This window comes from Zophobas morio, unplaced genomic scaffold (genome assembly GCF_036711695.1).
Source record: "Zophobas morio isolate AGI-343-1 ecotype UQ-CSIRO unplaced genomic scaffold, CSIRO_AGI_Zmor_V1 ptg000021l, whole genome shotgun sequence".
NCBI classification, from domain to species: Eukaryota; Metazoa; Arthropoda; class Insecta; order Coleoptera; family Tenebrionidae; genus Zophobas; species Zophobas morio.
In genome coordinates, this window is record NW_026972126.1 from 12330226 (window position 1) to 12356748 (window position 26523).

The window sequence follows — 26523 nt, forward strand, 5'->3', positions numbered from 1 at the left end:
AAAATTTGCGTTTTCGTAATCTACCGTTTGAGAAACGTCAGGGCAACACGTAGATGTTTGTCAAAATTATTCTATCACAACTTTTGAAAAAAAAACGAGTCATTGAAACTTAATTTTTCAAAATAATTAAGTCTTTACAAAGTAAACATATGCCGATATACTACATTTTAAGAGATTTTAGAATCTCTAACAGTAAGTAGCACGACTTGCAAAATCTGATATGCCTGAAAAGTATTATGAAACACGTAGGTACAAATAAAAATATGCGGCCAGAAAGTCATTAAGTAATTACTAGATTTATGGGATTTGAATTGGTTACACTTATTAATAACTTCATGAATGTCGCGAATATTCTCGTATCCGTTGTGGACCACCCGGTATAAGAAATACTTGGACACCCGGCATAACTATTGAAATGACTGCATTTTTTTGAAATGTCAAATTTGAATTTAGCGCACTCGTACATCCGGCTTTTTTTGCAACTATATCTATTTATCTTGAAGTGACTTCCGCATCAACGCGGCACATTTCTTTGGAGTGTGTTTTGATTAATTCAGCGTTATTTATTCATATTAGTGTTATTTTAATTTAGAATGTGTTAATTAAGTTTTGTTGAAAATCTTTCTCACTATAATGACAGTCGGCCATTAGTTTCCGGTGGCACGCAGTGAACGCACGCGGATATTTAGAGCAGCTGAAAGCTATCGAGTTTTATTAATTTTAAAATAATTCGTTGAGTAATTTAAACGAAATAAGTGCACAAAATGTCGAATAACACAGCCCCGGACAGTTGGGAATCTCAAGCTGACTCTACGTCGACAAATAATTCTCCAAGTCACAATGCAGATGTGACAGCTAAATTTTCCACGTTGAACGTGAATGCTGTTGAATTTGTGCCTTCATTTTCTTTTGCTAAGTCTGCAGTTAACGTCGACGAGACCTCTCCGACGCAGTCCCAGGACTCCGAAGCCTCCCCCCAGCACAGCCCCATCCTCAACGGTAAGCCAGATTGACAGCCTTTGACGTTTAGGTTAGGACATTCCTGCACCCTCCATACGCCCCATTGCGCTCCCACTCTCCCCAAAAAGGACATTAAACTCCGAATTGAGGTAATCAGACGCACAGAGCCGGATCTGGGCCCGATCGAGCCCCAGCATGACGCGCAAAACCGTGTCTGATTCTTTTCATTCCCAGCCAATTACTAATCCGGCGGCGTCATAATTATCAAAATATTAGCACGTTTTGCAACGATACGAAAGATGCCTTAAACCGGTTCCGGCCAGTTTGGGGCGGACTCGTCTTACCCCCTTCTCCTTGTTTGGAAATTATTTAAGTCGTTTTTTGTAATGGAAGGAACGAACGCTGAATCCACGGAACGGGTAGAAGTGAAAGAGCCCCCTCCCATCCCACCGGCAGACGGGGATGCATCTCCAGGCGACGGGGGCACCTGGGAGGACGTGGTGGTCGAAGATAACGATCCCCTGATCACCCCAGAAGGAGACGACGACGAGCCTTCTTCCGAAGAAGCGCCTGTGAAAGTCCCCAAGAAGAAACCAGTGAAGGAAGAAGTGCTCAAAGACAAGAAGGAACACGTCAATGTGGTCTTCATCGGGCATGTGGACGCGGGGAAATCCACCATCGGAGGACAAATTATGGCTTTAACTGGAATGGTCGATAAGAGAACATTAGAGAAATACGAGAGGGAAGCGAGGGAGAAGAGTCGAGAATCGTGGTATCTGTCGTGGGCTTTAGATACCAATCAAGAAGGTAACACATCGGTGAGAATGTAGAGCTCTCGATTTCACGTGATTGCAAAGACACGTGGCTCACGTGTACTGAATGTGTCCAATTGTATAATTGGTGTGGGCGATGTTTTTGTACTTCGGGTGTGATTTAATTGGGCGTCTCAGATATAAAAGATATTCATCACTAATTAGAGACCCATATGTATTAAAGTACTAAGTTGAAAAGTTATTTACGCAACGTTTAATTTTCCTTGGATTTGATTTATTATTTAATAATTTGGTTATAATAATAACACGTCATCAACTTTTCACAAGGAATGAATAAATAAATTTGAGTTAATATTTTATAATTTTTAATCAATGCAGGTGTTTTCTGAGAAATAGTTCTAAGACATCAAATGAGAGATTGTGTTTTTTTTTCAAATTAAAAACATAATTTATTGCTGGATTATCGTTTGGCAGCAATGAAAAGTTCGTAGAATATCTTATCAACGGCTGTTTATTCATAATAAATTTTGCTGTTGACACCAGAATTTTTAAAGCAAAAAAAATGACTAACATTTTTAAGGTACAATATTTTTTTATTAAGAAAAATGTGACATTTGTTACAAAAACTTTGACACAGAAAATGAATAAGTACGAAAGTTAATTTCGGTACTTTGTATAAAAATTTTCGTGTTCAGGGGAATTTTGAAAGTAATTAAAGCGGTATTCTTTCTTTTGGCTTGAAACTCCGTGTTACGAAAATTGTAAGCCCGCAATTAAGTGCCGATAACCCTTAAAAGTTCCTGCTGAAAACTTCGAAGGTGCTGACAATAGTTCGGGAGTTTTCGGCGAACGTGCGACGGTCGTAGACGCCTACCGAAGAGTCGCTGTCACACAAGTCAAAAAGCAATACAACTTTCTGCCCAGAGTTAATATCGTAAAATAATAAAAGTTGATCTTGTGGGTATCAAATTTGATTAGAATCTCTGGTCACAAAGATGTTAAATAAAGTCATTTAGTACATTGGCCTTTTCGACCAAAATAAAAATACTGACTAAATTATTTTCAAAAATTTTTTGGCAACATTTGATTTCTTATTTCAAGAGTGGCTCTTGTGATGAAAAACATACAAATTTGTGAATGATTTTCCAAAAGCAACATTGACAGGCATACGATAAGTATGACAGAAAAAAATCTGAAAATTTTATTCGAAAAGATAATATGTATATCAAAAAGTCCTTTTTCGTTTTTTTTTTCATTTTCAATAAAAAAGCTGATATTGTTTTTTATTTAAAATGTAATTGTAAAATTTTGGAGATTATTGAGTTGAATTTTTTTGATTTGTTGTATTTAATAAAAGTTTTTATGAAAATTGGCTACATAATGACTATTCAGAAACCTGAAAACTGGAAGACATGCTAAAAGTAGTAGTAGTTTACGTTTCAGTGTTCAATTTTTAGATTTTTTTTTATTTTTATTTTTTTTGGAACTTTGAAATTGTAAAAAACATCCACAACTAAGAAAAATGGGAGTTGGAAGTTGTGAAAATCACTGTACATTTTTTTTTAGAACTTTTATATAATTGAAGTTGCAAGAAGAAAATTTCTGCTTTAGTTGGCCATGACGCTTACCGTTTCTGACGTACGCGCCATGGCCAACTGGAGCAGAAATTTAAAAATCACCACATATTTTTTAACACCTGAAATTGTGAAAAAATTCAACACTCGAAAATTTTGCTTTTAATAAAACTCGTTTTTTTCCTTTGTTCAAAATTAGTCAATTTCGCTAAAAAATAAATTTGATTGACCTTATTCAAAGATTAAAAACTGAAAAATTTGGAAAAAATTAAGAATTTATAAGAGCAAATAATTTTTTACGTCGCGATTTAAATCTTTTTGCTTTAGGTCATTCTTGTTTTTTTTTTTTATATATTTTTTAAATTACTAAATTATAATTCGTATTACGGCTTTTTTAAATACAGTTTACATCAAAATAAATTAAACACTGCTTAGAATAAAATATTGCAAATAAAATGAAACAAAAATTTTCCCATTTCCGTCTGGTTGTCCATCGCGTTGATTTTATTAGACAATCTCCGAAACTATTGGACTGCTTGTTGTCAAGTTTCATTTGTATTTTAGAAAAATCGTGTAGATGGTAAAATGATGACCAAAATTTGTCTTATTGTCGTTCCCACCAACATTTTGATGACGTCGCCTAAAAATTTTGCTTAGTAAATGCTGTCTAAATTTGTGCTTTATGAATCCGCCTCGATTTATTTAAATTTATAGTATAATTTGAGATATTTGAAAATCTAAAAAGTGACTTAAAAAACAATCATTAATTTTTTATTACTATATGGAAACGTTTTTGATTAAAGAAAGTCTTCAAAAAATCATAATTTTATTAGGGCTGCAAGGTCTAAAAATTCTCATGATTTTGGAAAAAAATAAAGTTTTTCGTAAAAATTTTAAGTTTCATAATTCGTTTTTAAGGCCCTTAGGTCAAGTGGGTTCCGGCCAAGTCATCATGTCAGGTCAGTTTAATTTTACAAAATGGTATTGCACACTTGTGGTTTATGAATCCGCCTCGATTTATTTAAATTTATATTATAGTTAGAGATCTTTAAAAAACCAAAAACTGACTAAAAAAAATCATTATTTTTTTATTATTATATGGAAATCTTTTTGATTAAAAAAACTTGAACAAATCCTAATTTTATTAGGGCTTAAAAATCTAAAAATTCTGATAATTTTGGAAAAAAATTACATTTCACGATTGATTTTTCAAGTTTTTCGTAAAAATATGGAAACCTTCTTTATAAAAAAGTCCGTTTTTTTCCAATCCTGATTTTAATGCTGAAAGTTTGGAAAGTAGTACTGAAAATTGTTTATATTTCCTTAATTTTGGAATTTTTGAAGTTGTAGAAAAATCTACAATTCGCTATCTCAATTTTGTTACGTTCCAGCTTTTTTTAATAATTTGGGAAATTTAATTAACTTGAATTGTAAACATAATTTATAATTAATTTACTTTAAAATATTTTGATAAATTATAATTTCTAAACATAAAACGAAAAATAAAAATCAAAACGAAATTTCACCCCTTGAAAATTTTTTTGTTTTATTAGGTGTTAAAGATCTAAAAATTCTGATAATTTTGGAAAAAAATTACACATTATGAAGATGTTGAAAAAACATATTTCGCGATAGTTTTGTGCGAAAATTTTAGGTGTCGTAACTTGTTTTTGAGGCTCTTAGGTCAGATTAATTTTATAAAATAGTGTTATATAGTTGTGGGTTATGAATCCGCCTGGTTTTATTTAGTATAAAAAAGTGACTAAAAACCGTGATTTTATATTATTGTATGGTAACGTTTTTGATAAAAAACTCATACTTTTTTAAACCCTGATTTTAATGTTGGAAGTTTCTAAAGCAGCAGTGGAAATTGTTTAGATTTCAGTATCAATTTTTTCATATTTTTTGAAATTTCTGAAGTTAGAGAAATATCCACAATTCGCTATCTCAATTTTGTTAAGTTTCAACTTCTTTTAACGAACGAAAAAACTACCGGAAAATTCCGGAAACTGGGAAAAATTGATAATTTGGGAAATTTGATTAACTTGAGCTTTAAAACTTCAAAGAGTAGCGCTAAGCATAATTTATAATTAATTTACTTTAAAATATTTTAGTTAGTTATAGTTTTTAAACATAAAACGAGAAATAAAGATCAAAAGGAAATTTTACCCCTTGTTTTTTTTTTATTTTATTTTATTAGGTGTTAAAGATCTAAAAATTCTGATAATTTTGGAAAAAATTACATTTTGAGATTAATTTTTCAAGTTTTTCTTAAAAATTTTAGGTTTCATAATTCGTTTCTAAGGCCATCAGGTCAGGTCAGATTAATTTTACAAAATGGTATTGCACAGTTGTGGTTTATGAATCTGCCTCGATTTATTTAAATTTATATTATAATACGAGATATTTGAAAAACTAAAAAGTGACTAAAAAAAATCATTAATTTTTTATTACTATATGGAAACGTTTTTGATTAAAAAAGTCTTCAAAAAATCATAATTTTATTAGGGCTTAAAAATCTAAAAATTAGGATAATTTTTGAAAAAAATTACATTTTGCCATTAATTTTTCAAGTTTTTCGTAAAAATGTTAGGCTTCATAATTCGTTTTTAAGGCCTTCATGTCAGGTCGGATTAATTTTACAAAATGGTATTGCACACTTGTGGTTTATGAATCCGCCTCCATTTATTTAAATTTATATTATTATTAGAGAGTGAAAAAGTGACTAAAAAAAATAATTAATTTTTTATTACTATATGGAAACGTTTTTGATAAAGAAATCTTAATTGTATAAGGGCTTAAAGATATAAAAATTCTGATAATTTTGGAAAAAATTACATTTCACGATTAATTTTTCAAGTTTTTCGTAAAAGTATGGAAACCTTCTTTATAAAAAAGTGCGTGTTTTTCCAATCCTGATTTTAATGCTGAAAGTTTGTTTATGTTTAAAATTGTTTATATTTCAGTATAAATTTTTTCATAATTTTTGAAATTTCTGAAGTTAGAGAAAAATCCACAATTCGCTATCTCAATTTTGTTAAGTTCCAGCTTTTTTTAATAATTTGGAAAATTTAATTAACTTGAATTGTAAACATTATTAATAATTAATTTACTTTAAAATATTTTAATTAGTTATAATTTCTCAACATAAAACGAAATATAAAGATCAAAACGAAATTTCACCCCTCGAAATTTTTTTTATTTTATTAGGTGTTAAAGATCTAAAAATTCTAATAATTTTGGAAAAAATTACACATTATGACGATGTTGAAAAAAACTTATATTTCGCGATAGTTTTGTGCGAAAATTTTAGGTTTCATAACTTGTTTTTGAGGCTCTCAGGTCAGGTTAATTTTACGAAATGGTGTTATGTAGTTGTGGTTTATGAATCCGCCTGGTTTTATTTAGCTTAAAAAGTGACTAAAATTGTTATTTTTATTATTATATGGTTATGTTTTTGATACAAATGTCAGATTGTTTAGTTTTGTTAAGTTTCAACTTGTTTTAAAAACTGATTTGAAAGTTCTGAAGACTTAGGGAAAAATTGATAATTTGGGAAATTTAGTTCACTTTAAAAGTTTGTAATTAATTGTAATTATTAAATATAAAACGAAAAATAAACATCAAAAGGAAATTTCACCATTTGAAAGTCTTAGTTTTATTAGGGCTTAAAGATCAAAAGATTCAGTTAATTTTTGAAAAATTTATAAATTATCACATGAAAATGTTGAAAATTTCACTTTTCATAATTTGTTTTTAAGACTCTCACAGTGTACAGTTCAACATTTGTTGTCTAATATATTTTTTATAGAATTTAAATATTACGAAAATCTCTGTTTTTTGTAATTTTCGACTTATAACTTTCGTCGACAGAAAATTTTGAAAATAATTTTTTATTCGTAGTGAAAGCAGACGAAAATATTAATTCAAATATGTTTAAGTTTCTTATTAGCAATCTAACACAAACTAATTGAAAAAGTGCTACAAACGCAGTAGAAGTTTACTTATCTATTTAACATATTTAAAACATAAAAATAGTAATTATCAATAAGTCGCTAACATCCTTGAAATCATTTACATATCTTACAATATATTAAAAATTCATTTTGAAACAATTTAGTAGTACATCAGATAATTTGAAATCACTCAATTAAACATTTTTTATCACAAAATTAAATTGTTTCGTAAATTTGTTCAATTGCTGCCACGAGATTTCATCGCAAGTAAAACTGTTTGCTCATTCCTTCTAAAATTTGATGACGTCATTTCAAAGTTTAAGAACTTCAGAAACTTTTCGAATTGTTACGTGATACATAAGCACAGCATGGAAGAGTTATAGAAAAACAAATGAGTGGTCTGAACGTGTAAAATCGAGAGCTCCATTGACGACTGTTGTAACCGTGTTGATTTTAGAACGAGACAAGGGGAAAACCGTGGAAGTCGGCCGGGCGTTCTTCGAGACGGACAAAAAGCACTTCACCATCTTGGACGCTCCGGGTCACAAGAGTTTCGTCCCGAACATGATCGGGGGTGCGGCGCAGGCCGACCTGGCCGTTTTGGTCATTTCGGCCAGGAAAGGAGAGTTCGAGACCGGATTCGACAGGGGCGGCCAAACGAGGGAGCACGCAATGTTGGCGAAAACTGCCGGTGTAAAATATTTGGTTGTACTTGTCAATAAAATGGACGATCCTACCGTTAATTGGGATGAAGCTAGATACAACGAATGCAGGGATAAAATTTTGCCCTACCTTAAAAAACTTGGATTTAATTATAATAAAGATTTGTTCTTTTTGCCTTGTTCAGGGCAGACGGGGCAGGGGCTGAAGGAGCAGGTAGAAGAGTCGATTTGTCCATGGTACAGGTGAGCTTTGCAAGTTTTGTTCGTACTTTCGCGATTAGAACGATGACGCGGACGAATTATTTGGGATCATTAATCTTTGGAGCTTTATAAAATGGATTACTGGATTAACAATGCCGAGTTCGCGGTGACGCGGTGCTCGCAGTTTTGCCGAATGATCATAGAATGAGTGTAAGTGAAAAAATATCGAGCACTCTAGCGCGGAAAAATAGGTCAGGGTATTACGGGTACTTTTAAAATTACATTTTCACATTACTTTTTCACACGTTTCTTGTAAATCAATACGCAGACGAACGATTCTAAATCTTTCAAACTGCGGTCGTAATCTGAACCAAAGCACCGCAGACGGCGGAAATAAATAGTTTAAAAGGAAAATAAACGCAGTGAACAGCGTGTTTTAGTTTTATCTAATTTTTTAACTACTATTATTCGTTGTTTTCTGGAACTACTATTTGTCGCTATTCAAACAAAAATTACTCAGGCGATTTTGCAATGTTTCGACGTGATTTGTTGTTGTTCAAGTCTGGCTGTTTTATTATTAGAACTAGAACTGGATGTCACAAGCGAAAGAATGAAAATTAAGCGTGTTGAAAGATCTGTCGCCCAAATTACACATTAAATTGCCAGTGTTGAATCCAGGTATGCTCAGAACGTTATTTTTGGGTCCATTAAAATTTTATGACGTGGTTATGACGAAATTTTTTTAATTAAATTTGGAATACGTTCTATAAATTCAGCCGAAAAACAAACAAGTTTCAACAATTCATCTTTTTTTTTTTTTAATTTTGTTGAAATGTTTGCACAACGAATTTTTAATTTATGGAAACCTCGGAACGCGGTTTCCACCACTGATAGCAGCTTACAAAACTTTTGAGATCGTGTCAGACACCATGTGGATTTTGTTACTGGAAATGAGATGCAGTAAAAAGAAGCTTGTGTCGTAGAAGCTGCTAAAAGTTTCTTTTTATTGTGTCTCATTTCCAACAAAAAAGTCTACGATGTGTCTGATACGATGTCTGGAGTTTTGTAAGCTTGAAACGGTGTTGAAAACCGCGTTCTAAAATTTCCATAAGTAAATGAGATATTGATTTTTAAAGATAGGTGATCCAAAGATTTCACAAAAATAATTAAAAAAAAATGATAAACTGTTTCTAACAAAACTGCCCTTTCGTTATATAAAGTTTATAAATATATAACAGTTATTTTTAAAATTCCACGACAATAAGTCTGTTAATAACGGTTGCTTTCGTGTTTTTTTCTATTTTTCATGACCTCTAGAATATGAAAAAATAGGTCTTCCGTTTCCGTAGTGAGATAATAAATTTGTTGTGCTGTCAAATTTTATGAATGAATGAAATTTTGTACATCAAACATTGTTTAAATTTAAAAAAATAATGTACTCGTATACTTGTGGTTTATGAATCCGCTTTGATTTTAATTCACAATTACTTTACTAAAATGTTTGTGCAAAATTTGCGACGCAGTCAAGTAAGTTCTGACAGGGTGATGTAAGGCGTTAACTTTGTGCGCTTGAGTTCGAATACATTCTCATTGACATTTTTTTTTCATTTATAGTCACATAGGCATAAAAAAAAACAAAATCAAATTTTATAATTTTTCGAAGAAGCCGAATTTGTTCGACTATACTTCAAGGGCGAAGAAAGTTGTGTCGAAATAATTTTTGTCCAATTTTTTCAATAGTTGATGAATTTATTTGATAAAATGCTTTTAAAATCATCTCCATCAGCTTCATCTTTTCTCGGGGTTTCATGACTCCTAGAATACGAAACAATAGGTCTGTCGTTTGTCTGTAATGTCTGTCGTCTGTTTATCGGTTTTTATGAGACAGATCAGTCTAAAACTACAGGCCTGATATTTGTCAAATTTGATACAGGGTGATCAAAAAATGACGGATAAGCTCGATGTTGTTAAGAAGGTTCTGAAGGAAAAAAAAATGGTTAAAAAAACTCTGAAGCAAATTTTTTAAAATATTAATGAATTAACTTTGTAATTCGTATTAATATGTTTTAAGGTGATTTTAATTGAATCTAAAATTCCGATAAAAATTGTCAAAAATGACATCTGCCAATAGTAAAAAATTAAGTATTCTGGCAAATTATTAGTAAATTATTAATAAGTAATTATTTAACTGTTATTAAAACAAATCCGAATTACGAAATTATTTCTTCAACTTTGAAGTTTAATATCTTCTTGGTGCAGAGATTTTTTTAGCCATTTTTTTTTTTTTAGTTTTTTAGATCCTTCTTAGCAGTGGTCTATGGAGCTTATCCGTCATTTTTCATCACCCTGTATACAGGGTGAGTCACTAAGCACGCGGTCCTCGTTATCTCATTAATTATTATTAAAGATAAAAAAAAGTCAAAGATCAAAGAACGCTTCTTTGATATTTATACTCTAAAATTACGTTTAACCACACAGAGCGTTCTATTTTTAAGGCGTAACAGGCAACTTAGTTTTTACAAATGAAACACCCTATATATTTTTACATATTCTCATTGCCTCTTCCCAGTCTTTGTAATTATTCCAAGTAGGGGTGGGTGGGCGGGGCCACTTTTCACGTTTTAAATCTATTGAAAAATTTTAAAAATTGATAAATTCTATGAAGTACAGATCAGTGGCACAAAAAACACTCCCGCAGATTTTTTCACTTAAATGTTTCAATTATTCAATTTTTCTTTCTTTTTTTTTGTTTCTTCGGTTTTTTGATTTGCAATTTTTCGAGTTTTTAAATTTTTCAATTTTCGAATTTTTTCAATTTTTACATTTGCAGTTTTTTGTTTTGTTTTTTTATTTTCTTTATTTCTTCAATTAGTCCATTTTTCAACATTTCGATTTTATAATTTTTTGTTTTTCCAATTTTTATTTTTTCGGTTTCTCATTTTTTCAGTTTTTTTATGCGATTTTACAATTTTTCTATAGGTATAAAATTTCTCGAGTTTTCAATTTTTATTTTTCAGTTTTTCAATTCTTAATTTTTCATTTATTCAAATTTTTGATCTACAGCTTTTGGTTTAGCTTTTATTTACTTTATTTTTACAATTTTTCGATTTTCGATGTACCGATTTTATAATTTCTCTTTTTTTAATGTGAACTTTAGTTTGTCGATTTTTCAATTTTTGTTTTCAATTTTTCTAGTTTTCTAGTTTTCATTTTAAATATGTAATAATAATTATAATTCTGCATATTTTTCATTTTTCCATTTTTCAATTATTGGACTTTAAAACTTTTCTTTATTCGATTTTAAGTTTTTGTTTTCAAATTTAATTTTTTCGGTTTCTCATTTCTTCAATTTTTTGAATTGGTATTTTTCAATATTTCTTTTTTTTTGTTTCTTCAATTTTTAAATTTTGCAGTTTTTCTATTTAAAATTTCTCGAGTTTTTGAATTTTTTATTTTTCAGTTTTTCAATTCTCTAATTTTTCATTTATTCAAATTTTTTATTTACAATTTCGGATTTAGGTTTTCATTTTAAATATGTGATAATTTATAAGATTTTTCACTTTTTCAGTTTTACAATTTTAGAATTTTTTCCATTTACCCATTTCAACTTTACTACAATTTTCACAATTCTAGAATCTTTTGATTGAACAATTTTTGGGTTTTCTAAATTTTTTTGAATTCTAAGTTTCTCGATTTTTGGTTTTTCAATGTTTCAATTTTTCGATTTTCATTTCTTTTACGATTTTTTTATTTTTTCGATTTTTCATTTTTGGATTTTGCAACTTTTCGAACAAAAAAAAATGGAAAAACGGAAAAATTGCAAAATTGAAAAATAAAAAAAAACGAAAAAGTATATGAAAACTTTGAAAAATCTAAAAACTGAAAATCAAATATTGAAAATTAAAGAAATCGGATAACTGGAAATCCAAAAATTGCAAAATTAAAAAATTTAAAAATTGGAAAATCGAGGAATCGAAAATTCAAAGATTGAAAATTTGAAAAATTGAATAAATGAAAATTTATAAAATTGAAAGAAACATTGAAAAAAATAATGAAATGAAAAAACGAATAACTGTGATACAAAATGGAAAACTAGAAATTTAAAAAAAATCCAAATCGATCACCGTGTACTTTATTATATTCATTTTGTTCTACTTCTAGTACGTCGATGTGTCTCTTAAAAAAGTGAAAAATCGCAGTTAAATATAGAAAATACGCAACAAAAAAGAAAGAGAACAAAAAATACTACTCCTATAAGATAAAAAATATAGGGTATTCGATTTGAAAAAACTGAAAAATCGAACTACGTTGTTTGTTACACCTTAAAAAGTAGAACCCTCTCTATAGTCCTCAAAGAACCGTACAACTTTGGTTTTTGATTTTTTTTATATTTCTAATAATGAGGTATCGAGGAATTCGCACTTAGTGATTCACCCAGTGTATCTTGGGAATAACGTGATTTGATAACGTCAGCTCAAATGTTTTCGTAATAGATGATACTTAAATTTTATAAAATAACATACTCCTGGATTTATGGTTTATGAATCCGCAAAAAAAGTTGATGCTTTTAAAATTTAAAATTAAGTAAATTTAAAACGGGGTCTTCACAAATTATATTTACGCTAAGTATGACATAATAGCCATATCTATTGTGGTTCATACTTAATGTACAAACATTACTTAAGTTAAGTACCGCCAGATTGAAACATTAAATTTAAATTAAAAAAATACATATTCTGCACCATATTTTTCATGTTTTTACACTTTATAAACGAGATCCTGTTTACAAAAAAAGCACTTTGGAACCTTCTGGTGCATCAAGTGTTCTAACTAAAGACACAAACAACTTCGCAACTTGTCGTTTTTATGTCATACCGTCTTATACTCACTCATAATTTGTGATTTTTCTTGTTTATGTGCATATTTATTATAAGTTTACGTCTGGCAGATTTTTTACTACTTTATGCTCATTTTATGACTTGTACTTTTTATTATCTCCCTTTGGCCATTCGTCACGCAGCGTTAGTCGGAGTTGGGGTGGGTGCAGCTAAATTTAATCAATTTAATTGAACGGAACTGAGTTTACAGTAATTATATCTTAGTAAATATTGGTATGGAACGAAAGTGCGTAAGACTCAAACGTGTTCCTAGAAATGGTAGTAAATTATTTTTTATCGTTGGAATGTTTTTAATAGTAGATGCGGTATGAATGAACCACGCAACAATTTATCAAATATGTTAATATTGCCATAAATGATGCAAATTAGTTTTTTAAGTAAATTTTTGACCGAATTGTAGGCAACAGGAAAATGTTCCACAGACAATAGAAACGTGGTCTTTTTTTAAAATAATTATTATATAAGTAAAATTTTGAATATAATGACCAGCTGTCCACTCTATTATCGAAGGGACGGGGGCGGTTGCTGGGGTGATTTGTTGGTATCTGATCACCCATTCACTGCAATTTGCGTCACTAAATCGTGCTGAAATTTTAGATATATCTATATATAGCCATGTCAAACGAGTGGCAGGATATAAATAAGTTGTAAACTAGTAAATGCAAGAGTAGCAAAACATGTTTTTCTAATCTTGGCAATAACATACGAAGAAAATTGTGTGACTAATATCCAAGAGGCGTTATCTGATTTCTTTGAAAAAAACTGATACAATTAATTAACTGATAAAATAACTTTTATTTTACGTGAATGTGCAGGTAAAATTTTTAAAGAAAATAATAATACATTTTCGGAAAGAAAAAACATAAATCGGGTCATATGTGTACTAAAGTTACTATGCAGTATTGAGTGTATTATTCATGACCGAAATTTGGAGCATCTGTGTGTTACAGGCAGATCGACCGAAAATGCGAAAATGAATAATCCACCCCAATGAATATTCACTCCGAGACATTTTTATTGCTTCCTTATGATAGCCTATTAATGTCTTTTATCACTGCTATCACTGTCGTGAAACGGGTCAGGGAAACATCCTTTCTACAAAATACTGGAGATAATGTGTAGAAATAAAGCATTAAAAGGCCATTAAAGTGAATCAGTTTTGTTATTGAGTGGAAAAACTGACTTGATATATCTATTTATTTGTTTATGCGTATAATTCTTTCAAATTTATGGTTTTCAAATAAAAAGTTTAAGTTGCATTTTTATATATATTATACTCACATTGTCCATTATAATAATAACATTGTTTTTACTTCCTGAGCGTAAGCTAAAGTGGTCTCTCATTTCCATCTGTCTGTCTGTCTATCGGTCGTCTGTGTAAGTTTTTATTAGACACATAATCTCCGTAACTACTGAACCGACTGTTGTCAATTTTTGTATGTATATTAAAACTATTTTGACTAATCATCTCTACCACCAATGGGATGACGTCTCTTCAAAATTTACAATTATGTAATATATTTTTTTAAATTTTATAAAATAAGACACTCTTGCACTTGGTATGTATGAAACCGTGTTGACATCCAGATTTTCGGAATAAAATATCAAAATTGAAACTTTGAAGCTACAAAACTGAATGCTTTGAAATCTTGCACATCTCCAAATTTTGCAGTGCATTCATAATTTATAGTATTACTTAGACAGGTGACTCAAAAAAAAAAAATGAATGAGGTAATTTATTTTATTAATTATTTGTATTAATTTTATCATTAAAAAAATAAAATTCGCAAAACCAAATCTTATAATTTTTGGAAAAATGGATTTATTTTATGTTCGACCAATTTTCTCATATCACAATTTTTCGTTATTCCTTTTTCTTCGATTTTACAATTTTTTGATATCACAATTTTTCATTTTCATTTTCTCTTCATTTTTGAATTTTTCCTTTACTCGGTTTTTCAAATTCTTGATTTGTATTTTTTACTTAATTTCCTTTGTTTTTTCAATATTTCTTACGATTTTAGAATTTCTGGTTTATTAAATTTGTTAAATTTCCAATCTTTGATTTTCTATTCCTCAATTTTCCAAATTTTCAATTTCCCGTTATTCGATTTTTGCTTTTCTTTAATTTTACAATACATGTTCCATTTTTTCAATTTTTAAGTTAATCAACTTTTAAAGTATTTGTTATTTTTCAAAAAACAGATAAATCGAAAAACAAAGAAAATCGGAAAAAATGAAAATAATGAAAATTGACGAACTGATGAAACGAAAAATTGAAACATTGAAAAACTAAAAATCGAGAAACTTAAAAATCCAAAAAATTAATGAATCGAAAAATTAGAGAACCCAAAAATTGTAGAATCGTGAAAAGTCGAAAAACTGTAACATTGAAAAATCGAAAATTTGAAAAATCACAGAAATGAAAAAAAAAAATTAAATCCAATAATTGAAAAAAGTCAAGAATTTTGAAATTTGTAATTATTATTACATTTTTAAAATTAAAACTAGAAATATTGCAAATCAAGAATTAAAGAAAAATTGAGAAAACGAATTAAAAAATCAAAAACTGAAAACTAAAATTTGAAAAATCTAGAAACGGAAAAATTTCACATTGAAAAAAGAAACATTTTTAAATTGCAACATTGAAAAATCAAAAAATTGCAATTTTTGGATTTCCCGTTATCCGATTTTCGGATTTCTTTAATTTTACAATACATATTTCATTTTTTCAATTGTTAAGTTCCTCAACTTTTAATTTCTTTTTTATTTTTTAAGGTTTTCATTTTATACTTTTTCGCTTTTTCATTTTGCAATTTTTCCATTTTTTTTATTTCTACAAATTGATAAATTAAAAAACAGAAAAATCGAAGAACTAAAAAAATCGGAAAAAAGTGAAAAATCAAAATAATGAAAATCGAAGAACTGATGAAACGAAGAATTGAAACAATGAAAAACTAAAAATCGAGAAACTTAAAAATTCAAAAAATTAATCGAAAAATTAGAAAACCCAAAAATTGTAAAATCAAAAAATAATAGAATCGTGAAAATTGTAAAATCGAAATACTGAAAAAATGTCTAGAAACTGAAAAATTAAAAATCGAAAATTTGAAAAATCAAAGAAATGAAAAAAATTTGAAATCCAATAATTGAAAAAAGTGAAGAATTTTGAAATTTGTAATTATTATTACATTTTTAAAATTAAAACTAGAAATATTGCAAATCAAGAATTAAAGAAAAATTGAGAAAACTAAATTTAAAAAATCAAAAACTGAAAACTAAAATTTGAAAAATCTAAAAACTGAAAAATTTCACATTGAAAAAAGAAACATTTTTAAATTGCAACATTGAAAAATCAAAAAGTTGCAATTTTTGGATTTCCTGTTATCCGATTTTCGGATTTCTTTAATTTTACAATACATACTCGTATTTCATTTTTTCAATTGTCAAGTTCCTAAACTTTTATTTTTTTTTATTTTTCAAGGTTTTCATTTTATACTTTTTCGCTTTTTCATTTTGCAATTTTTCATTTTTTTATTCGACAAATTGATAAATTAAAAAACAGAAAAATCGAAGAACTAAAAAAATCAGAAAAAAGTGAAAAATCGATAAACTGGAAAAAGTGAAAAATCAAAATAATGAAAATCGAAGATCTGATGAAACGAAGAATTGAAACAATGAAAAACTAAAAATCGAGAAACTTAAAAATTCAAAAAATTAATCGAAAAATTAGAAAACCCAAAAATTGTAAAATCAAAAAATTATAGAATCGTGAAAATTGTAAAATCGAAATACTGAAAAAAATATCTAGAAACTGAAAAATTAAAAATCGAAAAATTGAAAATTCGAATAAATGAAATTTGTTTTTAATCCAATAATTGAAAAATAGAAAAATACTAAAATTAAAAAAGTTTAAATTTGTAATTATTATTGTATATTTAAAATTAAAACTAGAAACATTGCAAATCAAGAATTGAACAAACGAAAAGTTAAAAAAGCTAAAATTAAAAAATCGAAAAACTGAAAACCGAAAACTTGAAAAATCCACAAACTGAAAATTTTAAAATTGCAATTTTTGGATTTCCCGTTATCCGATTTTTGGATTTCTTTAATTTTACAATACATATTTTATTTTTTCAATTGTCAAGTTTCTCAACTTTTAATTTTTTTTATTTTTCAAAATTTTCATTTTAGACTTTCGCTTTTTCATTTTGTAATTTTTCCATTTCTTTCTTATTCGAAAAATAAAAACCAGAAAAAATCGAAATAACGAAAATCGAAGAACTGATGAAACGAAGAATTGAAATATTTCATTGAAAAACTAAATATCGAGAAACTTAAAAATTAAAAAAATTAATCAATCAAAAAATTAGAAAAATTGTAAAATCAAAAGATTATGGAATCGTGAATATTGTAAAATCGAAAAAACAAAAAATTATAAGATTGGAAAATTGTAAAAATATAGAAAATAAAAAACGAAACGAAAAATTGCAAATCGAAAATTTGAAGAAATGGAAGATTAAAGAATCGAAAAATTGGAAAACTGAATATTGAAAAAACGTGAAATTTTAAATTCAAAATCGCAAATCGAGAAATTGAAACGAGAAACTGAAAAACCGAAACTCAAATTAAAAAATTGCAAAATCTAAAAATTAAAAATTCGAAAGATTGGAGAAGGGAAAAATCCAAGTCAAAAAAGCTGCGATTTTTTACTTCATAGAGGTTATCTAAAATCAAAAATCACAAACAATGTTTATAATTTTTCAAAGAAGCGGCATTTATTTGACAGTACTTCAAAAGCGAGGGAAGTTCAATGGAAATAACCTTCGACCAATTTTTTTTGCTAGTAATATGTCGTGCACAAATATTAATATTACTGTCATGGTTTTCGTTAAAAATCCATTATACAACAAAATCTTGAGGTTTTCGCGGTTTGTAGTTTCCGATATAAGCCGCCATTATGTTAAATAGAAAAGTTTTGTCAGCTGGATATAAAGTTTTTCTTGAATTTGCTGTAGTTTGTCAAGAGTGAATAATACGCATTTTTTATTATCTGTTTTATTTCTTGTGGTTGATGTTTTTCTTCCACTTACATAGGTTGATAGATTACTATATTATTATAAGGTTATTGTGGTCATATTATTAATAATTTTATTTTTAATATATACGTGAGCTGAAGGTACTAGCTTTAGCAATTTTATCATAGTTACTAAATTATTCAGACATTATTACACTAGCGCCTGACTTTTTCAAAACTTTAACTCAATTATTATAAACCATTAATCACCGTCGCTTCATAACTTTATTAGTTAGTGAAGTTGTGTGTTCCAGACTTCATAAAATACACATACCGCGCTCAACAGATATAAAATAAGATAAAAAAAGTTAATAAAACGGCGCTTTCTACATAAAAAGTCGGCACACTAGTGCTTTGAACTGGAAAAGCGTATTCACTACGTAAAAAACTACTTGTTATAATTTTAGTCGCCCTGACCTGACCCTTACAAATAAACCCCAGTCATTATAACTTTCAAACCCCACGCAAACCATAGTCGTAAATATCCACTTGATTACCCCTAGCCTAGGTACCAATACCTTCGCCTTTTTTTTTTTTTAACTAACTTGTGTGAATCCTTAATTTCCAGAGGGCCCGCATTCATTCCCTTCATCGACGACTTGCCCTCGCTGAACAGGAAAATCGACGGACCTTTTATAATGCCAATAGTAGATAAATACAAAGACATGGGCACGGTGCTGATGGGCAAAGTCGAGTCGGGCGAGTGTCGAAAAGGTCAAAGTCTCGTCATAATGCCAAACAGGGTAATTTTCCGGCTGGGTTCCTTCGTCTGACGTTGTGTTGATTTGGTTTTTTTTTTTAATTGCAGACGCCCGTAACCGTCGATATGTTGCTCTCTGATGACGACGAAGTCAGCCGTATAGTGCCGGGCGAAAACGTAAAAGTTAAAGTAAAAGGAGTCGAAGAAGAGGATGTCAGTCCGGGTTTCGTGCTGTGCGATGCCGTTAATCCGATCCACACTGGTAGAGTATTCGACGCCCAGCTTGTCATTTTGGAGCACAAGTCGATCATCTGTGCCGGGTATAGTGCGGTCATGCATATTCATTGCGCCGCCGAAGAAGTCACCGTTAAGGTAAAGGAAACTGAGCCTTATGTTTGTGAGAAAAGTGTGAAGGTTTGATTTTTTTGCGCAACACAGCAATTATAGGCATTGAGGGCGATCAAAGGACGTAATGTTACTTAAGTCATTTGAGTAAAGTGACGACTATGATGTTGAATTAACTTGAAAATGATCATTTAGTTCATTGAAATATCACAGGACTACAAATTTTCAACTTTACTTCTCGAACGCAAACTAGTATTATAGTAGGTTTCATAGTTCCTAGAATATGAAAAAGTAGGCTCTCGTTTCGGTCAATCTGTCATCTGTGTGATGCCGATTAAATTTCCGAGAATAATACGATTCTATATTTGTGGTTTATTAACGGGCCCTGACTTTAATTGTAAAAAAAAATTGAAAATATGTCTCAAAAAATACAAAAACGTTTACTCTGAAAAGTTAATGACGTCATCTCAAAATATTGTTTTCGTTAGTCATTTGTGCACTGGAAGGTTATTAAATAGAAAGTTTTTTGAATCGGTTGAAATCGTTTTTGAAAAATATTTATTGAAACAAAAATAATATAATTCTATAATTGTGATATTAAAATCGTATATTTTACCTTTGACATTTAGCGTTTTGGGAAAAAATCACAATAATTGTACTTAAAAAATACAAAACCACTTCTCTGAAATCTTGGAAATTATTAAGGTATCATCAACATGGTAATCATTAATCTAAATTCATCTTCTGTTTGTTTATCCCATCCAAAAAGTTGTTGACGTCATTCAAAAATTATGTTAGATAAATATCCAGTCTAAAATCTACACATCTTCCCCATCAAAACGTCATGCCAAAAGTTTAAAAGCAAAATCAACTTTTATAATTTATCTAGAAAATGAACTTTGTATCTATTATCTACATATATTTTTATTGTCTAGTTCTCTCTCTCAATGTTAAAATAGTTATTAAAAAACAAGTTTTATAAGACGTTATTTTAGAGTAGGAATCCCAAAATTAGATTGCGTTAAAGTGACTTTATGGTATGTTCACTATTTTCTCTAATTCACACAATTTTTTGCTGCCCAAGCGTAAACTAAGGAAGTATTGTAATAGGATCAATTCGGCGAACGGCTACTTTTATGTTTTGTAGATGTTTCAACAATCTTTTGTGTCGATTTTTATTAGAGAGATGGCCTCCGAATTTACTGGACTGACTGTCGTCAAATTTTGTGTGTATAGTAGGATTATCGTGTAGAAAAATTCAAGTGCTTTAAATGAGCCAAAAATCTCAACAATCAGAATATCTTCAGCAAAATCTCAAGACCTTAAAAAGGCATACAACAAATTTTGGAAAAGAAATCAAAGTTCTGAAGAAAAGTGAAGTTCATAAAAATACAAAATCTGTAAAAAAATGTGTGAATAACAAGACTGAGATTAAATAAACTATTTTGAAAAGAAAAGCAAGAAAAAATCAATATTTTGAATAATAAACATTAACAGACCTTTAAAGAGTGAACAAATTTTGAAAGAAAAACTATTTAAAAAGAAATCATAAAAAATCAGAATCTTCAGAAAACTGTTAATATGTCGAAACTGAAATAATAATTTAAAAAAAAAAAAAAACAAACCTGGGTTAGCTGTCAATAACGAAACGGAGATTGAAAAACAAAAGTGGAGAATTTTTGAAAAAAATCTGAAGTCAAAAATCGCAACGTTCCGAATACTTGAGAAAAAAGAGCAAGTTCTAAAAATGGCTTTTAATACAATTTGAAAAAAAAGTCACAATTCTGAAAAAAAGTGAAGTGACAAGAATTGAAAATCTTCCGAAAAATGATTAAAAAACATATCTGTCAAATCTTGAAAAAACAGAATTATAAAACAAAAATTTTCACATTCGGAATATCACGAGAAACAAATTTTAAGACCTTAAAAATGGATACAATAGTTTTTTATTCTTAAAAACAAGATTTTGAGAAAAAGTGTAATTTGTTGGAATTAAAAATTTCCATAAAAATATTGCGATAATGAAATCAATAATGATACTGAGACTTAAAAACTGGGTATTTTGAAAAAAAAGGCGTACAACAAATTTCTAAGAAAAAATCAAGTTTCTGAGGAAAAGTGAAATTCGTAAAAATTCAAAATGTCTACGAAAATGTGTCAATAACAAAGCTGGGATTAAAGATACCATTTAAAAAAAAAAACGAAAAAAATTCATTATTTTGAATATTTTGAGAAAACAATAACAGACATTGAAAGAGTGAACAAATTTTTAAAAGAGACAAGAATTTGAGAAAAATTCATAAAAAATCAGAATCGTCAGAAAACGGTTAATATGTCACTAATGAATAAAATTAAAAGAAAAAAGAACGAAACTGGGTATTTAGAAAAAAAAAAAAAAAGGTAGGAATCTCCATATTTGGAATATCTTAAAAACAAAACAGAATCTTATACACGCATATGACCAATTTTGACAAAGAAATCAAAATTTTGGTGAGAAATGAAGTAAATAAAAAATAATACTAGATGTCAATAACGAAACTGAGATTAAAAACCAAAAGTGGGGGATTTTTGAAAAAAAAAAATTAAGGCAAAAATCGCAACAATCGGAATACTTTAGAAAAACGGCAAGTTCTAAAAAAATTGTTAATAAATTTTGAAAAAAAATCATAATTCTGAAGAAAAGTGAAATGACAAGAATTCAAAATCTTTGGAAAATGTTCATGTTCATGAAGCTAAGATTAAAGAACATATTTGTTAAATTTTGTAAAAACAGAATCATAAAACAAAAATTTTCATATTCGGGATATCACGAGGAACAAATTTTAAGATCTAAAAAATGGATAAAATAGTTTTTTTATTCTTAAAAGCAAGATTTTGAGAAAAAGTATAATTCATAAATATTAAAAATTTTCATAAAAATGTTAGGATATCAATAACGATACTAACTTTTAAAAAGTGGGTATTTCGAAAAAAAAACAAGGCATACGCCAAATTTTTAAGAAAAAAATTAAGATTCTGAGGAAAAGTAAAATTCATAAAAATTCCAAATCTCTACAAAAATGTTAATGTGTCCGTAACCAAGTTGAATTTAAAGAAACTGTGGACTTAAAAAACTGAAGAAAAGCAATTCAATATTTTGAATAGTTTTGGAAAAGAATGCCAAGCCTTTCAAAGGGTAAATAAATTTTGAAACAAATTTGAGAAAATTTCATAAAAATCAGTATCTTCAGAAAATCGTTAATATGTCACCTAGGCAGCTGAAATAACAATATTGGCCACATTAACTTGTTTCATTGTGTTTAAGGGGAAAGATAGTTGTTTCTAGATAGTTGTAGTTCAATTTTTATTTTTTATTAACTGTTTACGTATCTGTTTTCTACAAATCGTTATTGTACAGTTCTATCTCAGTGTTAAAATACATAGATAGTGTATAAATGACAAGTTTCATATGAGGTTAGAATTTCAAGATTAGAAGACGATGAGCGCGCTAAAGTGCCTTATAAAACGTGTATTCTATGCTGTATTTTCTTTTGTACCTGTGATTTATGAATCCACCTTGGTTTTGTTTATTATCATTACTATTTTAGTTGTTTAGACCTTCTAGTACTAAAGCTGTTCTTTAGATACACTAAAACATTTTTTAACTTCATAAAAAAATTATAAAATCAAATTTCGAAAAAGTTGAATATCTTGTATTGCATTTCAGAAGCAATGTTTTCCATTTTTAAATAAAAATTGGATTTTTTTAATACTCTTTGTGGTGATTGGTACAACAAACGTTTGAACGTTCACAATAATAAATTTTTACTAAAAAGTGTGAAACTGAAGACAATTTTACGCCCCCCGAAGTATGAGTAATCGCCCAAAGTACCGCCCATGATTTATTGATTTTATTTGTTATTTGACAGTGGCATTTGTAATCAATATCAATTTTGAAAACACAAATTATTTAAATTCGTTATTCAATTTCTTTTGTAACGTTTTTCGGTGGCGGTATGTCTTAATTCGAAAGATAAATTCATAAAATGCTTATTGTATTTTTCAGATTGTTCTAAAAAAATTATATTAACATCAACACAGCAGTGTCGTGTGGGTTGTCTAACAATTGAACTTATTTCGATTAAAGTTTTCTTTCACTAATATTACAAAAGACAAGCAAAAATCGTTTGAATTCGTAATAACCGCGATGTCACATCATTTATTTATAGATATTTCGTACTCCCTAAAAATTTCAAATATGTTAATTCCCTTAATTGTTTCATTAGTAACTAACAATAATTGAGTGAAGTTAAATTCGTCTTACTCAAACATCGCCTGTATCCTGATTGTTACAAATTATTACTGTATTATTATTGAATGACAAAAATTTCACGAAGAGTTATAAAATTCGCATTATTTTACGTTTTATTGATATTTTTTTATTTAGTGATACAAACACATGATCAATGCTTCAACAACGATCTTAACGTTCCTACTGTTTAAACAACACGTGTGTTGAAGCTTCGGTAGATTTAATGGGCTTTAACACGGACTGCTCATGCAGCTCTTACGTGATCCGTTGCATCTAGTGGGCGATTCTAACTAGCATAAAACGACCTCATAATTCGTGATGTAAAACATATCCCTATAACATATTATTAAAAACAAATCAATTGAAATATAACGTACATAAACCAAGATAAAATGCAAAAACTATAAAAATGATTTTATTAGTAGGTTTTAACATATTTAAAAAAAGTTTTGAATGTTTGTTTTTACGCTCTACATTATTCAGATAAAATTCTGCAAGAAGCAGTTTGTGTTTATTTTTAATTACTTAATTATTGCTAGTCATAAACAGTTTCTTAATTTCGGAGAGATCGTTTTTTATCTGATACTGTTCAAAAAAATTATGCAAAATCCTTGATATTGTGATTGTTTTATTTTTCTATCCCTAGAAACTCGAACTCTGAAAAACGGTGCCAATGAAATGTAAGTAGTTTTTGATTGGTTCCTAATATTTTTGTGGTTTCGTCGTTATATATGTTTAATTTTCTGTCCACAATTTCTCTTGAAACAGGTTATTAATTAGAAAATACAAAAACACATCTTTTTTTGTAAATTTATACTTATACATAACAAGTAATCCACTGATGTGTTAAACTCGTCACGTACTGTTTAAACATGACGCGAACGCCAGAATTTTGGATGTACTGAACAGTCATTGATTTATAATAAAAGTGTGGAGGGCTGCAAAATGGAGCCTTGACACTTTCCCGGTTTTATACGCTCAAAGAATTACGGAATCTGTAAACTTGATCTATGTTTAGATCTAACAAAACAGTAACGTGTATTTCTTTGTGTATACAATAACATAGGTAATAACTGAAAAGTATTGATTTCTGAAGTTTTAAATTCCACAAAGTAAGATATGTTTGAAGTACAAATACTAGTTATAACGCATTGAAGGACTCGCGTAGGCTACCTCGGTTTTTTAAATTTATATATCGCTTTGATAAATTTATCAATAAGTAAACAATCTAAGAAAGTATGATTTCCGAAATCTAGGAGGAAATTATAAATAAAATTGTCATGTCAACATGCAATATTTATTGTTCTCAGTTCCCTTTTGTCTTATAATAAACTTTACAAAATAAATGTGATAAGATAAAGACAGTATAAGACAATAGTTTATAAAAATAAGTTATTTATAAACATTATCATAAACATTTAAATGATTTTTTGAGATGACGTCCTCAACTTTTTTGAGATTATTTGTCTGAAAAAGTCGCCAACAGACAGACTTAAGTCTTTTAGCGTAAAGTACATGAATTTTTTTTATTTCCGTCACATGTAAATGCTACGTTATTTTTATAATCTTATAAGGTTGTTCTCGTTGTGGAATTAGACCCCTGTGTATATTTCAACGTCGTCAAAATTATTATTACTAAACACGTTATAAAAGCCTTAAGAAAACAAAACTATAGATTTTTTTGCTTAATTTATCGCCGTATAAAAACCGATCAGCGCTAACATTAAACAACTGTCCAAACATATGAGATCACATTCCTATGTGGGTCGTAATATGTAAGTGTTTTCAAACTTTAAACTCGTTCAGAATTAAACATTACATTACGTAATAGTTTCGTAAATATGTTGTTCACAAAGTTGACAGGTGGTGTCCGTGCTTAAAATTTTAAACTACTTCATGTTATCTTTGTTCCAGGCCTTAATATGTCTTGTTGATAAGAAGACTGGTGAGAAGAGCAAAACGCGGCCGAGGTTCGTCAAACAAGATCAAGTAGCCATTATGAGAATAGAATGCGCAGGCGTCATCTGTCTCGAACCCTTCAAGTCGTTCCCTCAGATGGGTCGGTTCACGCTCAGAGATGAAAGTAGGTCGAATTTCGTTTGTTCTCGTTTGTTTTATTGACCCTGATCGTCTGTTGCAGATAAAACAATTGCCATCGGTAAGGTACTGAAATTAGTCGAGTAAAATCGTCGCTAGATTAGATTGTAACTTGATATTTTATCCAACTCGCAATCGACTGGTGGACATTTTCCGAGGTGACCACCACACAATGTTCATTTTGTATTGTGGGTGTCCACAGATGAGACTTGAATGGTGCTACGTTAGTAGCGAAATTGTGAAAATGATCAATTTTTTTAATTAATCCTATTTCTCATGATTTTGTTGTAATTATATTTAGTCTGGTGTAATGGTATAATTTTCTTTAGATGTGTTTTGTACATTTTTAATTTTAATTTCTTAAATTAAGGGGTGTAATTTTTTACTACTATTATTTTAGCGATCGAAATTGTGTGGTGTACATCATTGTTATTAAAAAAAAACAAAAGATTACTTTAAATCGATGTACTCCTTTTGTTTGACAGCCTGGTGCTTTATTTATATTTTGAAAGAAGAGATGAAGGTATTTAATCGACCCATTCGTTATCACGGCCTATTACCATTTCATTGAAATATTGAGATTCACTATGTTGACTGAACAGGAAAATACAATACTGAAGCTAATAAATACCTTCAAGCTCCCTATTGGTTTTATTTACTACACGCCTTTTCAACAGAGTTCAGCTCTAGCTTCGACAGTTCCATTGTAAATAAAGAGTTTATGAGAGTCACCATGTGGCTAAACTTGATAAATTTATGCTTATGTTGTATTTTCTGCAAATTTTTTCTGTTAATTAAGTTGTGTTTTACTCTTTATTAATAATTATATAAGTAACCAAGAAATGTTGCTATCAATTTTATATATTCAATAAAATGTAAAATTGGCAAGGTGTGTCATTCAATCGCGTTTTTATGGCACGTAAAATTTTACAGACGCTCATTTTCTCGCATTTATGGTTATATCCTGCTTTTGTTCCGCAAATGGCACG

General features: G+C 29.0%; 1 protein-coding gene across 1 annotated transcript; it reads left to right on the forward strand.

Annotated features, from left to right (window-relative positions):
- The first annotated feature begins 641 nt into the window (after window positions 1-641).
- LOC135133341 (eukaryotic peptide chain release factor GTP-binding subunit ERF3A) lies at window positions 642-26175 on the forward strand. The gene is made up of 7 exons (XM_064061722.1): window positions 642-999; window positions 1354-1767; window positions 7721-8168; window positions 18670-18844; window positions 18910-19173; window positions 25352-25520; window positions 25578-26175. The coding sequence occupies exons 1-7, from the start codon at window positions 765-767 to the stop codon at window positions 25619-25621; spliced, it is 1749 nt and encodes a 582-aa protein (XP_063917792.1). The 5' UTR covers window positions 642-764; the 3' UTR covers window positions 25622-26175.
- The last annotated feature ends 348 nt before the right edge of the window (window positions 26176-26523 follow it).